We start from the raw sequence: 13,825 nt of genomic DNA on the forward strand, positions 1-13,825 counted from the left end.
CTCTGAAGAAAACCTCACACTGAATTATATTGTTTCTTTCACTCTATTTTAATAGTTTTCTACTCTGCAAGCTCTCAGCTCCTCTTTCTATGTGAAGTGCTTTCTGGAAGTCATTAGGTAGATAGGAGCAGGGTTGTGTGCGTAGAAGTTTGTACCATTTTCTTCCTAGTCAAGAGCCAGGTCTCTGGGGGCTAATGTCAGAAAACTAGAAAGTAGAGTCCCTGACCATAAGGACTGCTTCTGCACTGACTTAGGTTCTAACCACTGGCGCTACAAATACAAGCTCACATTTCAGATCTTAGAGTTGTAACTGCTTTTCATCTTTATCAATGCTGACTTAACGTTTATCATCAGCAGAGTGAAATAGTAGCATAACTTTATCATGTAATATTTTTAGTGTTGGAGTCACAGTTTGGTTCTGTGTAGTATACACAAAACTCTATAAACATTTGTTGTATTCTGCCATGAACTGTTGTGATGAAGCAGCAAACGGAATTTAGGAAATTGAATGGAGAAATAGCTCACTGCCTCATGTGCGAGCCAAGCACCAGTATCACAGAGGAGCACCATGACACAGGGCAAGCTCTGGTGTGCATGCGTGTGTGCGTGCGCGTGTGCGTGTGCGTGTGTGTGTGTGTACACGCAGCAGGTGGGACTCAGTGTGTGTGTGTGTGTGTGTGTGTGTACACGCAGCAGGTGGGACTCAGTGCCTGTGCTACGAATTCATTGCTCCCGGAGGCCATCTTTTCTCCACTGTTACTGCTGCTGCTGTTGTTGGATAGGACAGAGAGATATTGAGAGAGGAGGGGAAGACAGCCAGGAGGAGAAAAAGATAGACACCTGTTGATGCAAAACCCCCTGCAGGTGGTGGGGGGATCCTTGTGCTGGTCCTTGAGCTTCGCTCCATACACGCTTAGCCCACTGTGCTACCCCTCCTATGTATATAGGTTTTAAAATTTTATTAATATTTTAGATCTTATAGATGAAAAACGATTTTGCTTTAGCTACATTTTTGCATACCTTATTTTATGAATAGGGTGGAATAGTTCTCTATTTTTGTCATCACTGGGGCTTCACGACTTTGGGCTCACTTTTGTCAGATAGCAGGGGTGAGATCCCATAGTACTGAAGCACCCCCAGTGCCATGGGAGCCAAGGACTTGGACCTGAATCATATGCATGGCAAAAGTAGGTGCCTTCCCAGGCAAACCGTCTCAGCAACCTGCTTTTCTTATTTTTAGAAGCCACTGACAATTTCTCTTTCTAATATGTAGGTGCTTTTAAGGAAGTTAAGCCTTTATCACACACTCAGGTTTTTCCAGTTTTTTGGTTATTTTTTATGTTGTCTACGGTATTTTTAAAGTCTTTTTATTTACTTATTATTGGGTAGAGACAGAAATTGAGAGGGAAAGGGAAGATAGCAAGAATGAGACAGAGAGACACCTGCAGCCCTATTTCACCACTCGTGAAGCTTTCCCCCTGCAGGTGGGGATCAGGGGCTTGAACCTGGGTCCTTGCGCAAACATTGTAACGTGCGCTTAGCCAGTTGCACCACCGCCTGGCCCCTGTGGTGTTTTTTTCATGTAGGAAGTTTAAAATTTACTTTTTGAAAGAAAGAGAGGAGAGAACCTGGTTATTGCCCTGATATTACCTTGTCGCATGCCATGCTGGTGACCCAGCTCGGGGCCTCATGCTTGAGAGTCCAGTCATAGCTGCACCTGCACCTTGGTGTCTGAAGGGCAGTAAGATATACAGCAGGACACAAAGAAGTAGGACTAGAGCAGATGAGAATAGGGACCCTCGGGTGGGAAGAGGAAATCTATTTTAGGGATGATCCTGGGCCCCACAACTTTAGTAAACATTGCTTGAGCTTGATTGCTCACATGGAAGCGGACTAGAAGTCTTGTCTGGGAAGATGGTGTCGGAGTTAAGAACAGAACTAGAATGCCAGATTAGGGCAGAGCGTAGCTTCCAAACTTGAAAAAAATACACATATAGTATTTATTATTTTACCAAAGCACCGGTCAGCTCTGGTTTATGGTGGCGCTGGGATTCCAGAGCCTCAAGCATGAACGTCCTTTGCATTACCACCATACTCTCTCTCTGGCCCTTATTTACATTTTTGTGGCGCTTGGGCCTAATGCATATGTGATTTAATTACTTCTCAGCCAGTCTTCTTTTGTTGTTGTTGTCGTCGCTGTTGTTGGATAGGACAGAGAAATCAAGAGAGGAGGGGAAGACAGAGGGGGGGAGAGAAAGAGAGACACCTGCAGACCTGCTTCACCGCTTGTGAAGCGACCCGTTTGCAGGTGGAGAGCAGGGGGCTCGAACCTGGATCCTTACATGGGTCCTTGTGCTTTCCGCCATGTGCACTTAACCTGCTGTGCTACCACCGGGCCCCCTCAGCCAATCTTTTTAGACAGAAAGAGCAAGAGGGAGGTAGGCCTCATAGCACTGGAGCCCTCTTGTGTATGCCTCTCCTGCAGCTCTCCATCCCCCAGCAGTAATCAAGGGTTCGGATCTCTTCACAGCATCAGTAAGATTGTTGATTTCACTTTTTAAATTTAAGTCACGTGCTAAAAAGTATATCTCATTTGGTTTAGATTTGCATTTCCCTAACAAGGTGATTTAATTGATTAAGGATCTTTCTAATGCATTTATTAGTGATTTGGTCATCTTTGAAGAAATGCATCAATTCTTTTCATATATATGCATTCTCTTCCTCCACCCTTGGTCATCGCAGGCTAAACTGCTCTGTGCTGACTTTTTCAGATAGAGATAGAGAAACCATTCCGCTGAGGCTTTTTTTTTTTTTTTTAATGTGATTGATGGGAGCTGAGCTTTAATCTGGGTCATGCACATGTCACAGCAGTACACCCAAGCAAGCTATTTTACTGGCCTTTCCTGTATTTTTTTTTTTCCATCAAGACTTAAAAAAAAGAAAACTTCTATTATTTATTGAATAGAGGTAGAAATCGAGAGGGGAAGGGGAGATGGCAAAAAAGAGAGAGACAGAGAGAGACTGAGACCTGCAGCACTACTTCACCACTCATGGAGCTTTCCTCCTACAGGTGGGCCTGGGGGCTTGAACCTGGATGCATTGCAACATATGCAGTCAACCAGGTGTGCTGCTTCCCGGCTGGCCCAGCTTCATTAAGACTTTTTTCTTTTGAAGACTTTTTTTTTTTTTTTTAAACTGGAGCACCTCACCATCATTACTGGGGCAAGAGAATAAACTCTAGGATCTGCTGATGTTAGGAATACATCTGCCCTTGAGCACGTTCCCGAGCCACAAAACTTAACTCTTTTTAGTACAGAGGTTTCTCCCAGTTCCTGCTCCCACATGACATGGCCTCATTCATCACTGACCCCCACTAGACCCTGCTTCGGAGGCGATCCTACATGAACACATTAGAACCCAAGTCCATAAGACCTTTGCTGGGCCTTGTGAGTTCAGACAAATGTGTAATGATAGGAATCTTCCATTAAGATGTCATGCAAAAATATTCGCACCGCTTCCCCAAACTCGTTGTGATTAGGACTTTGGATTCAAGCATTAAGTTCCGAGTTCAGTCCCTAAGGTCACATGTGCCAGAGTGATACGTGGATTCTTTCTCCCTTCTCTTTCCCATTAGTAAATAAATAAAAATAAATCTTTAAAAGAAAAAAAAACACAAAAAAAAAACCTGTGTTTCTATTTACTTCTTCCGCCAACCTCCAACCCTGACAACTGCTGTTTCAAAAGTTGGAATTTTCCAGAATGTTACAGAGTTGAAATCACAGACTCTGTAATCTTTGATTTCTTTTACTTATCAATATAAAAGGCATTAAAAGGTATTGGCTTCCTTGGTGCCATTCGGTGACTTTATAACCACACTTTAGCCATTCACCCACTAAACGCATCTTGCTTCCAATTTCTGGTAATTATGAATACATTTTTTCACTACAAAGTGTGTGTGTAACATAAGTTTTCAAGTTCTTTGGGTAAATACCAAGGAACCCAGCTTATTGGGTCATATAGTAGGTATATGTTTATTTGTCTTTTTAAAGAAACTGCCAGTTTCCAGAGTAACTGTACCATTTAACATTTCCACCAGCAAAGAGTTTCTGTGACATCCTCACCAGTACTTGGTGGTGTTAGTGTTCTGAATATTTAGGCCATCCTAGTAGATGCTTTTGTCTATTTCTCAGCTGTCCATTTGTTGTTGAATTGCAGGAGTTCTTCTTCTTTTTTTTTAAAAGATTTTACGGTGAAGCAGGTCTGCAGGTGTCTGTCTTTCTCTCCTCCTCTCTGTCTTCCCCATCTCTCTCCATTTCTCTCTGTCCTATCCAACAATGACAACAACAATAATAACTACAACAATAAAACAACAAGGGCAACAAAAGGGAATAAATAAATAAAATAAATATTAAAAAAAAGAAAAAAAAGATTTTATTTATTTATGAGAAAGATAGGAGGAGAGAGAAAGAACCAGACATCACTCTGGCACATGTGCTGCCGGGGATCGAACCCGGGACCTCCAAAGCTTTACCATTACACCACTTCTGGGACCACAGGAGTTCTTTAACACATGCTCTCAACCAGGTGCGCCACCCCCAGCCCCGCCCCACCCCGAGTTCTTTATATACTTTAGTTATTCATCTCTTGTCAGATACGTGACTTAGACACATCTTCTCCCAGTCTGTGGGGTTCCTTTTTCACTATGGTGTCATTTGATGCCCAACAGTTTTTAATTCTGCTAGATTCTGACTGAATCTGCTCTTCCATTGTTGCTTTTGCTTTTGATGTCAACATTTAAGGGCCCAGGAGATAGCTAGCTCTCGGCTAAAGAGTGTTCCCTTGGTGGTGGCGCAGTGGATGAAGCACTGGACTCTCAAGCATGAGGTCCTAAGTTTGATCCCTGGCAGCACATGTACCAGAGTGATGTCTGGTTCTTTCTCTCTCTCTTCCCCCCCCCCATCTTTCTCATTAATAAATAAAATCTAAAAAAAAATATATTAAAAATTCTTTATAAAAAAAAAAAAAGAGTGCAACCTTTCCTATGTCTGAGGACTTGGGCTTGAACCCTGGACTGCCGCCACACAGCAGCGCCTTGCCTAGGAGATGCTGCTTGAGTGGTGAAGCTGTGCTGGGGTGCCTTACCTTCTTTCTGTCTCTCCCTCTCTGCCTTGCACCTGCTATCTGAAAAAAAAAATTTTTTTAAAGAAGTCTACCAGGTTGCTAGGAGCATTGACACCATGTAGGTATGAAGTCCCAGTGGAGTCCTGATAGGGAGAAAAAGAAAAAAAAAGAAAACAAAAATCACCGTGAAGTCCAAGATCATGAGGAATTTCAGTCCTTATGCTTCTTTCCTAAGGGTTTATTAGTTATGGCTCCACCCTGTTTTGGTAGTCGCTGGGGCTTCATCACTCCAGGATGCTTCTATCCGAGAGAGACAAAAGGTAGACAAGGAGCACGTCAACACTGAAACTTTCTTTCCAGCACACGAAAAAGCAGACGTGCTAAGTGAGCTGTCTCTGTAGTTTTAGCTCTTAATTTAGATCTTTGAGGTTTTTTTTTAATTATTTTATTTTTATTTGTTTATTTTGGATAGAGATTAAGAAATAAGGAAAAGAGAAGGAGAGAGGGAGGGAGGGAGAAATAGAAAGACATACCTGCAGCACTTATGAAACTTTCCTCCTACAGCTGGGGACTGGGTTCTTGAATCCAGCTCCTTGTGCTGTCAAGTGTGTGCTAAGCCTGATGCACCACTGTCTGCCCTCTGATTTTATTTAATTTATTTTTTTAATTTCTTTAATTTCTTTTTTTTTATTAAAGAAAAGATTAATTAACAAAACCATAGGGTAGGAGGGGTACAACTCCACACAATTCCCACCACCCAATCTCCATATCCTACCCCCTCCCCTGATAGCTTTCCCATTCTCTATCCCTCTGGGAGCATGGACCCAGGGTCATTGAGGGTTGCAGAAGGTGGAAGGTCTGGCTTCTGTAATTGCTTCCCCGCTGAACATGGGTGTTGACTGGTCGGTCCATACTCCCAGTCTGCCTCTCTCTTTCCCTAGTAAGGTGTGTCTCTGGGGAAGCTGAGCTCCAGGACACATTGGTGGAGTCTTCAGTCCAGGGAAGTCTGGCCGGCATCCTGATGACACCTGGAACCTGGTGACTGAAAAGAGAGTTAACATACAAAGCCAAACAAATTGTTGAGCAATCCTGGACCCAAAGCTTGGAAAAGTGGAGAGGAAGTATTAGGGAGGTACTCACTGCAAACTCTAGTGTACTTCTGCTTTCTTACTTTGGTGCCATACTCCAAACTCAGTCAATTTCTGCTTTGTGTTTCTACTTCTTTTTTTTTTTTTTTTTTTACATGCATAACATCCCCCAGATTCCCATTTAACAATACAACCCCCACTATTTCATTCATCATTTTTCATGGACCTGTATTCTCCCCACCCACCCACCCACTCCAGAGTCTTTTACTTTGGTGTAATACTCCAATTCCATTTCAGGTTCGACTTGTGTTTTCTTTTCTAATCTTGTTTTTCAACTTCGGCCTGAGAGTGAGATCATCCCATACTCATCTTTCTGTTTCTGACTTATTTCACTCAACATGAATTTTTCAAGGTCCATCCAAGATCGGCTGAAAACGGTGAAGTCACCATTTTTTACAGCTGAGTAGTATTCCATTGTGTATATATACCACAACTTGCTCAGCCACTCATCTGTTGATTTTATTTAATTTATTTTTTTAATTTCTAGATTGGGGGATTAATGGTTTACAGTCAACAGTAAAATACAATAGTTTGTACATGCGTAACATTTCTGATTTGCATATAATCAATAATTCAACCCCCACTAGGTCCTGCTGTGCCATCATGTTTCAGGACCTGAGCCCCCCCCCCCCCCCCCCCCCGTATCAAAGTCTTTGACTTTATTTTTTTTAAACGAATGTTTATATTTAGTACAAGGTAAAGGACCAGCCAGTGCTTTAGCATGAGAATAGTTTTCCCAGCACCATTTGGAGAAAAAAAAGGTTCAATTTTGAATAACCTGCACATTTTTACTAAAAATCACCTACTATAGGTATGAGGGTTTATTTTATTTTATTTTATTGGCTTTCAGGGTTATTGCCTCCACTGCTCCTGGAGGTTATTTTTTTCCCTTCTGTTGCCCTTGTTTATTGTTCTTGTTATTATCGTTGTTGGACAGGACAAAGAGAAATCAAGAGAGGAAGGGAAGATAGAGGGGGGAATAATAATAGACATCTGCAGACCTGCTTCACTGCCTGTGAAGCGACTCCCCTGCAGGTGAGGAGCTGGGGTCTCCACCCGGGATCCTTATGCCGGTCCTTGCGCTTTGTACTGTGTGTACTTAACCCGCTGCGCTACCGCCCGATCCCTGTTTTATTTTATTTTTATCAGAACCTTGCTCAGCTCTCGTTTATTCCGGTGTCAGGGATTGAACCTGGGGCCTCAAAGTCTCATGTCTTTTTGCATACCAATTTGCTATCTTCATAGCCCCACATACATGGCTTTTATTACTTTATTATTATTACTATTATTATTTGTCAAGCTATTATTTCAAATTTTTTGATTAATGGTTGTTACTTTAGCTTTGTAGTGAATTTTGCTGTATAATTGGAATTGTGAGTACCCAAACTCTGGTACTCTTTTCCAGGAATATTTTGATTACCTTGGGTCCCCTTGAAAGTTCTTCAAAATTGAAGTTTTGATAGGGATGTATTCTTTGGTGAATTTTAGTGTATAAGTCTTAATCCATCATTACAGGTGTCTTTTTCTTTCTTTTTTTCTTTAATAGTAAGCTTTCTTTTTATTTATTTATTTATTCCTTTTTGTTGCCCTTGTTGTTTTATTGTTGTAGTAATTGATGTCATTGTTGTTGGATAGGACAGAGAGAAATGGAGAGAGGAGAGGAAGACAGAGAGGCAGTGAGAAAGATAGACAGATAGACACCTGCAGACCTACTTCACCACTTGTGAAGCAACTTCCCTGCAGGTGGGGAGCCGGGGGCTAGAACCGGGATCCTTAGGCTGTTCCTCGTGCTCTGCGCCACCTGCGCTTAACCCCGCTGCGCTGCTGCCCGACTCCCATCTTTTTCTTTCTTATTCTCTTTTTCCTACTCATTCATTCTGGTAGGGAGGAAAGAGAGAAAGACTAGAGCATCACGGGCGTATGCAGTGTCAGAGGTTGAACTCAGGTCCTTGAATCTGAGAATCCAGTGTATCAATGCTCCACCTCCTGGACCATAGGATGCTTTTTTATTTAGTTGTCCTTAATTATTTACAGTTTGTGTGAGTACAAGGCCTTTCACCTTCTTTGCAAAGTTCATCCTTCAGTGTTTTTTTATGCCATTATAAGTGGTAGTGCTTTATTACTTTTTTAGATTGTTAATTGCCAATATATAGAAATACAACAATCGACTTCTATGTTGACTTTGTTTTGCATTTGCTAAATTCATTTCTTACCTCTGAAGGGGTTGTGGTGTGAACTCTTTAGGGTTTCTGCATGTAAGGCTATATTTGTGAGTAGCAATTCAACAACTTGCTTTACATTTTGGATGTATTTTTTTCCTGATTGCTCGAACTCCCTTTACTATTCTGAATAAGAGCTATAAAACTGGACATTGTCTTGTTCCTGACTGATTTACTTCTTAATAACTGTCTGCTGTTAGCATACTGTTTCTTGAGTAGTCAGTCCACCCCCATTCCCGAATTTTGCCGTTCTGTTACTTGTGATTTATAAAGTTCCTATGTGTAGCGGGTGAATGACAGATGCTTGTGTAATCTCATCTCTCCACCTGTTCATCCTCATTTCTCGAATTTTCCATTTACATCCACAAGTCTTACACCTCATAGGTCTTAAAAGATGTCAGTTATTCACTGTTTCTGTTTTTTTTTTTTTTTAAGATTTACTCATTTTTATTTATTTTTAAAAAGGAGACATTAACAAAACCATAAGATAAGAGGGGTACAACTCCACACAATTCCCACTACTAGATCTCCGTATCCCCTCCCTTCCCCTGATAGCTTTCCCATTCTCTATCCCTCTGGGAGTATGGACCCAAGGTCATTGTGGGATGCAGAAGGTGGGAGGTCTGGCTTCTGTAATTGCTTCCCTGCTGAACATGGGCGTTGACTGGTCGATCCATACTCCCAGAAGATTTGTTTATTTTTTATTAGATGAGAAGGGAAATGTAAAGAGAGTAAAGGAGAGAGAGGACCAGAACTTTGCTCAGCTCTGATATAACGTGGTTCGTGGTTCTGAGGACTGGGCCAGCAGTAGTCTTTGGAGCCTGAGGCCTGCAAGTTCTATGCTGAGCTATCTCCCAGGACCAGTCAGTTAGTCAGCCATCTGTTTACTTTTCTGTGTACCCTTTAAAAAAAAAAAAAAAAATCTTTGTTATTTTGTGCAAGCTGTTTGTTTGCTTTGGATCATTTTCTCTAAGAACAAAACAGCCTTGTAAGTCATCATTTCCTTCAATGAGTTGACTTAATTGAAAATCAAGGGAAAAAATGACAGTAAAAATAGTAATAGAGGGCAGGGGAGGTAGTATGGTTATGCAAACCAGTTCAATCCCTTGTACCACCATAAGTCAGAGCTGAGCAGTGCACTGGAAAAAAATATATATGGGGGGGGGGAGAGAACAGTGATAGAAAATAAGAAAGTTATAATCTTCTGGTGTTTAGCAGTGCTGTAATTTCATAGAGTAGCTTTTTTTTTTTTTTTTTTTAATTTTTTATTTAAGAAAGGATTAGTGAACAAAGGCATAAGGTAGGAGGGGTACAACTCCACACAATTCCCACCACCCAATCCCCATAACCCACCCTCTCCCATGATAGCCTTCCCATTCTCTAGCCCTCTGGGAGCATGGACCCAGGGTCATTGTGGGTTGCAGAAGGTAGAGGGTCTGGCTTCTGTAATTGCTTCCCCGCTGAACATGGGCGTTGACTGGTCGGTCCATACTCCCAGTCTGCCTCTCTCTTTCCCTAGTAAGCATAGAGTAGCTTTTATGTTGTTCTAATTTACCATTGAAAATGACTGAAGCGAGTCGGGTGGTAGCACAGCAGGTTAAGCGCACGTGGCGCAAAGCCCAAGGACTGGCATAAGGACCCTGGTTCGAGCCCCCGGTTCCCCACCTGCAGGGGAGTCGCTTCACAAGCGGTGAAGCAGGTCTGCAGGTGTCTGTCTTTCTTTCCCCATCACTGTCTTCCCCTTCTCTCTCTGCCCTATCCAACAACGATGACATCAATAACAACTACAATTTAAAAAAAGAAGAATGAAAATGACAAAAACATAGTGATAATAAAAGGTCTACGTTACTACGTGACACTAGAGAAGAATCCATTCACATAATTGAAACTTTGGGGATTTTTTTTTTTTTTTTTTTTTTTTGCACATAACCTGGTGTGCCATTCACTGCCCAGCCTCTGAAACTTTGGGGATTTTGATAGTAAACCTTGTTGAGTGTCTGACAGCATGGGGAATAGCTGGTGGGTGTGTTTTTATGCAAAGGTGAATAAGCTAGTGTTATGTGAGAGGTGTGAATGATTTGATTCAGTGCCCGGAGAAAATGACTGCATCATTTAGAACATGTGAAATACTATAAGGAATAGAGAAATCTGGAATTAGTCATCCAAAAATGACAAGATTGCTATGAAAATAAACTAGAAACTGAAAAGTGCTCTTACAACTGTAAAACACTGTTGTTAGAAATGTTCAGAAGACTTAGTACCAAGGTAGCATAGAACATCAAGTTAGCTTGAGAAAAATCTCTGTGAAGTCAGGAAGAGATGTCTAAAATGAGTATTGTGAGCTATGGAGGTTCCATAGGAGTCTCTGAGAAACGAGACAGAGGCAGCCCAGGAGTTGGCACAGTGGGTAGAGCATCGAAGTCTCAAGCATGAGATCCTGAGTTTGATCTCCACCATTATATATGCCAGAGTGACATTGTGGGTCCCTTTCTTCCTCCTCAGTCAGTCAATCAAATATTAGAGAGGACTGACACGAAATAATAAACCAGAGAGATAGTGGAAGATTATCTATATATGAGCTAAAGGGAGCCTTGAATCTCAAGGTCATACCTGGTTTGAGGACAGGCCTCAACAGCACTGGGGGAAACTTCAGTGCTGTAGCTGTGGTGCTGTGGTGATTCGCTCTCCCTCATGCGAAAGGACCTGGGTTCAAGCCCCCAGTCCCCACTTGCAGGGCTGTAGGTGTCTCACTTTCTCTCTCTCCTTCTATATTTCCCCTTCCCCTCTCAATTTCTCCGTCCTATCAAATAATTTTTTAAAATTATTCTCCTAAAAACAAAAAAAGTAGGGGGAGTCGGGCGGTAGCGCAGCGGGTTAAGTGCACGTGGCGCAAAGCGCAAGGACCAGCGCAAGGATCCCGGTTCGAGCCCCCAGCTCCCCACCTGCAGGGGAGTCGCTTCACAGGCAGTGAAGCAGGTCTGCAGGTGTCTGTCTTTCTCTCTCCCTCTCTGTCTTCCCCTCCTCTCTCCATTTCTCTCTGTCCTATCCAACAACAACAAGAAGAACTACAATAAAACAAGGGCAACAAAAGGAAATAAATAAATATTTTTTAAAAAGTAGGATCAGAGCAGTGATAGCCTGGTAACAACAACAACAACGACAAAATACTGCCATCTTATTATCTTCTAGTCTCCAATAGTCTAATGATATGTTTTCCTCTTTCATCCAGAAGTGCTTAGTAAAGACTGGTGTTTTCTATTCTATTTCTTTATTTCCTTCTTCTGCTTCCCCGCTTTTTGCTATATTAATCAAGTTTTATTTGTTCCCCTTTCCTTACAGTAACTTACAGTAACGGCGCCTTTTCTCCTCTTCTGGATACTGGTTTCTCCGTACGCTTTGCCTTCCTCTTCCTGCAGCCCAGTGGCCTAAATGTTTTTCAAATAACACATGTGGTGGGATCATTATCATAAATTTCCAGTTTTTTTAACATTTTAATTATTTCAAAAATATTCTTTAGCATTGACAGTATGGTTCACAAGTATGATTATTTTAAGTTAACTAGATTTTACTCAGCTCTTCTGTATTCAGTTTCTCTCAGCCCTTGAGTGACATTGCTCTGACATTTTTAGGCATTTTCACCAACAGTGCAAGTCTGATGTAAATCTTTTTCTCTAAAAAAAAAAACCTTTTTACTATATAGCTTTCCCCCCTTTTATAATATTCAGAAGATTCACCAGGATGCACCCAGGTCATAATGCTTTTAAAATAAATCTTTTGACCTTGAGGTTGCCAGTCCTCTTTAGCTCAGAGATAATCTGTAGGTACCTGCTTTACCGTGGGCAAGGACCTAGGTTTGAACCCCCGCACATATGGGTGCGGCACGTATGGTGTCTGGAGAAGCCCCACAGGATGTGGAATGGTGCTTTGGTGTGTCTGTCTTCTCTCTCTCTCTCCCTAAAATAAAAGGGAATGAAAAAGTAGGGGGGGTCACAGTAGTTACATAAAGACTTTCATGCCTGAGGCTCTGAAGCCCCAGGTTCATTCCCCTAAACTACCGTAAGTCAGCTAAGCAGTGCTCTAGGAAAGGGAAGGGGAAACAGGCTCAGGAGCAATGGAATATTTGAATATATTTGAGGCTTCCACCGCCCACCCCCAATAATTTACACTCTGGTTTATTGTGGTGCTAGAGATTGAACCTGAGACTTTAGAGCCTCAGGCATGAAAGTTGTTTGCATAACCATTATCCTGTCTTCCTAGCTCTTAGCGTCTATCTTTTAAAATGTCTTTACTCACAGATGTGGTGTGAACAGGCTTCCCAGTTTGATTTTTACTGTTAGCACACACACAGTTTTTATCCAAATTAATCCTCCAGGTTTAAGCCACTGCTCCCCACTTTCAGGGGGGACTTTCACAAGTGGTGAAGCAGGACTACAGATGTCTGTGTCTCAAAGAAAAATTTAAAGCTCTAGAATGAAAAATTGAGGATATTTCTGGGCTTAAAGTAACAGCTACATGGCACGAAGGGCAAGAAATAGATTAAACACTTTAAATAGAAACTCCAAAATATAGGTTAATATTACTTAAGGCACAGAAAATTGAGTTATGTGGCTAAACATTGATACCTTCATTACATTAATTCTGTATTACATAGTGCTACATAGAGTTTGCTAGTAGGTATTGAATTTAGTGAAGGATTGGGCAAATACATACAACAGCTGGGTTTCATCTGCGGGTTTGTCATTACTACCTTTGTGACTTTTGCAGGTTGTTTAACTTTGAAAGTGTGTCATCTCTCACATAAAATGGAAAGATAATAATTCCCATTGGTTTTGAAAGGTTTGAATGAGATGAAATGAATATACTTGTACATAGCATATCGTAAGTCTGGAATCAATGTTATTTCATAGCTGCTAGGAAAGTATCTGTTTGTCTACATCAAGTTTTAAGAGGGATCTTAAAATCTATTTTTTGTTATTTCAAGGAAATTCGCAATGAGTCCCATGACTATCCTCACAGAGTGGCCAAGTTTCCAGAAAACAGAAATCGAAACAGATACAGAGATGTAAGCCCATGTAAGTAATTGTGTGTGGGTTTGTATGCATGTGCTTTGGGCTTGTTTTAGAAGGTAAGCTAGGAAATGAAAGGGGAGACTTAGGCTGAGGAATATATAGAAACATTTGTCTTTGTATTAACATAATATACTTAGAACTGTCAAGGTATAGAGCGATAGAGAAGTTACCCATAATTAGTTCACCCTTCGAACACAGCCATCTAATTATCTTGGTGTCTTTTCTATTAGCCTTCTTTTATTTTCTTCCTTTAATGGTAAAATATTGA

At 41.4% G+C, this 13,825-nt stretch overlaps 1 protein-coding gene across 5 annotated transcripts in view; it reads left to right on the forward strand.

Moving 5' to 3' along the window:
- PTPN2 (protein tyrosine phosphatase non-receptor type 2) overlaps nt 1-13,825 on the forward strand; it is a 93,755-nt gene that overhangs the window by 12,386 nt on the left and 67,544 nt on the right. For all 5 annotated transcript variants that reach the window (XM_060200640.1, XM_060200639.1, XM_060200636.1 and 2 more), the window contains exon 2: nt 13,470-13,560. In XM_060200640.1, the coding sequence (XP_060056623.1) occupies nt 13,470-13,560 (91 nt within the window). The remainder of the gene's footprint in view (nt 1-13,469; nt 13,561-13,825) is intronic.

Source organism: Erinaceus europaeus, chromosome 10, assembly GCF_950295315.1.
Source record: "Erinaceus europaeus chromosome 10, mEriEur2.1, whole genome shotgun sequence".
In the NCBI taxonomy this organism is placed as follows: Eukaryota; Metazoa; Chordata; class Mammalia; order Eulipotyphla; family Erinaceidae; genus Erinaceus; species Erinaceus europaeus.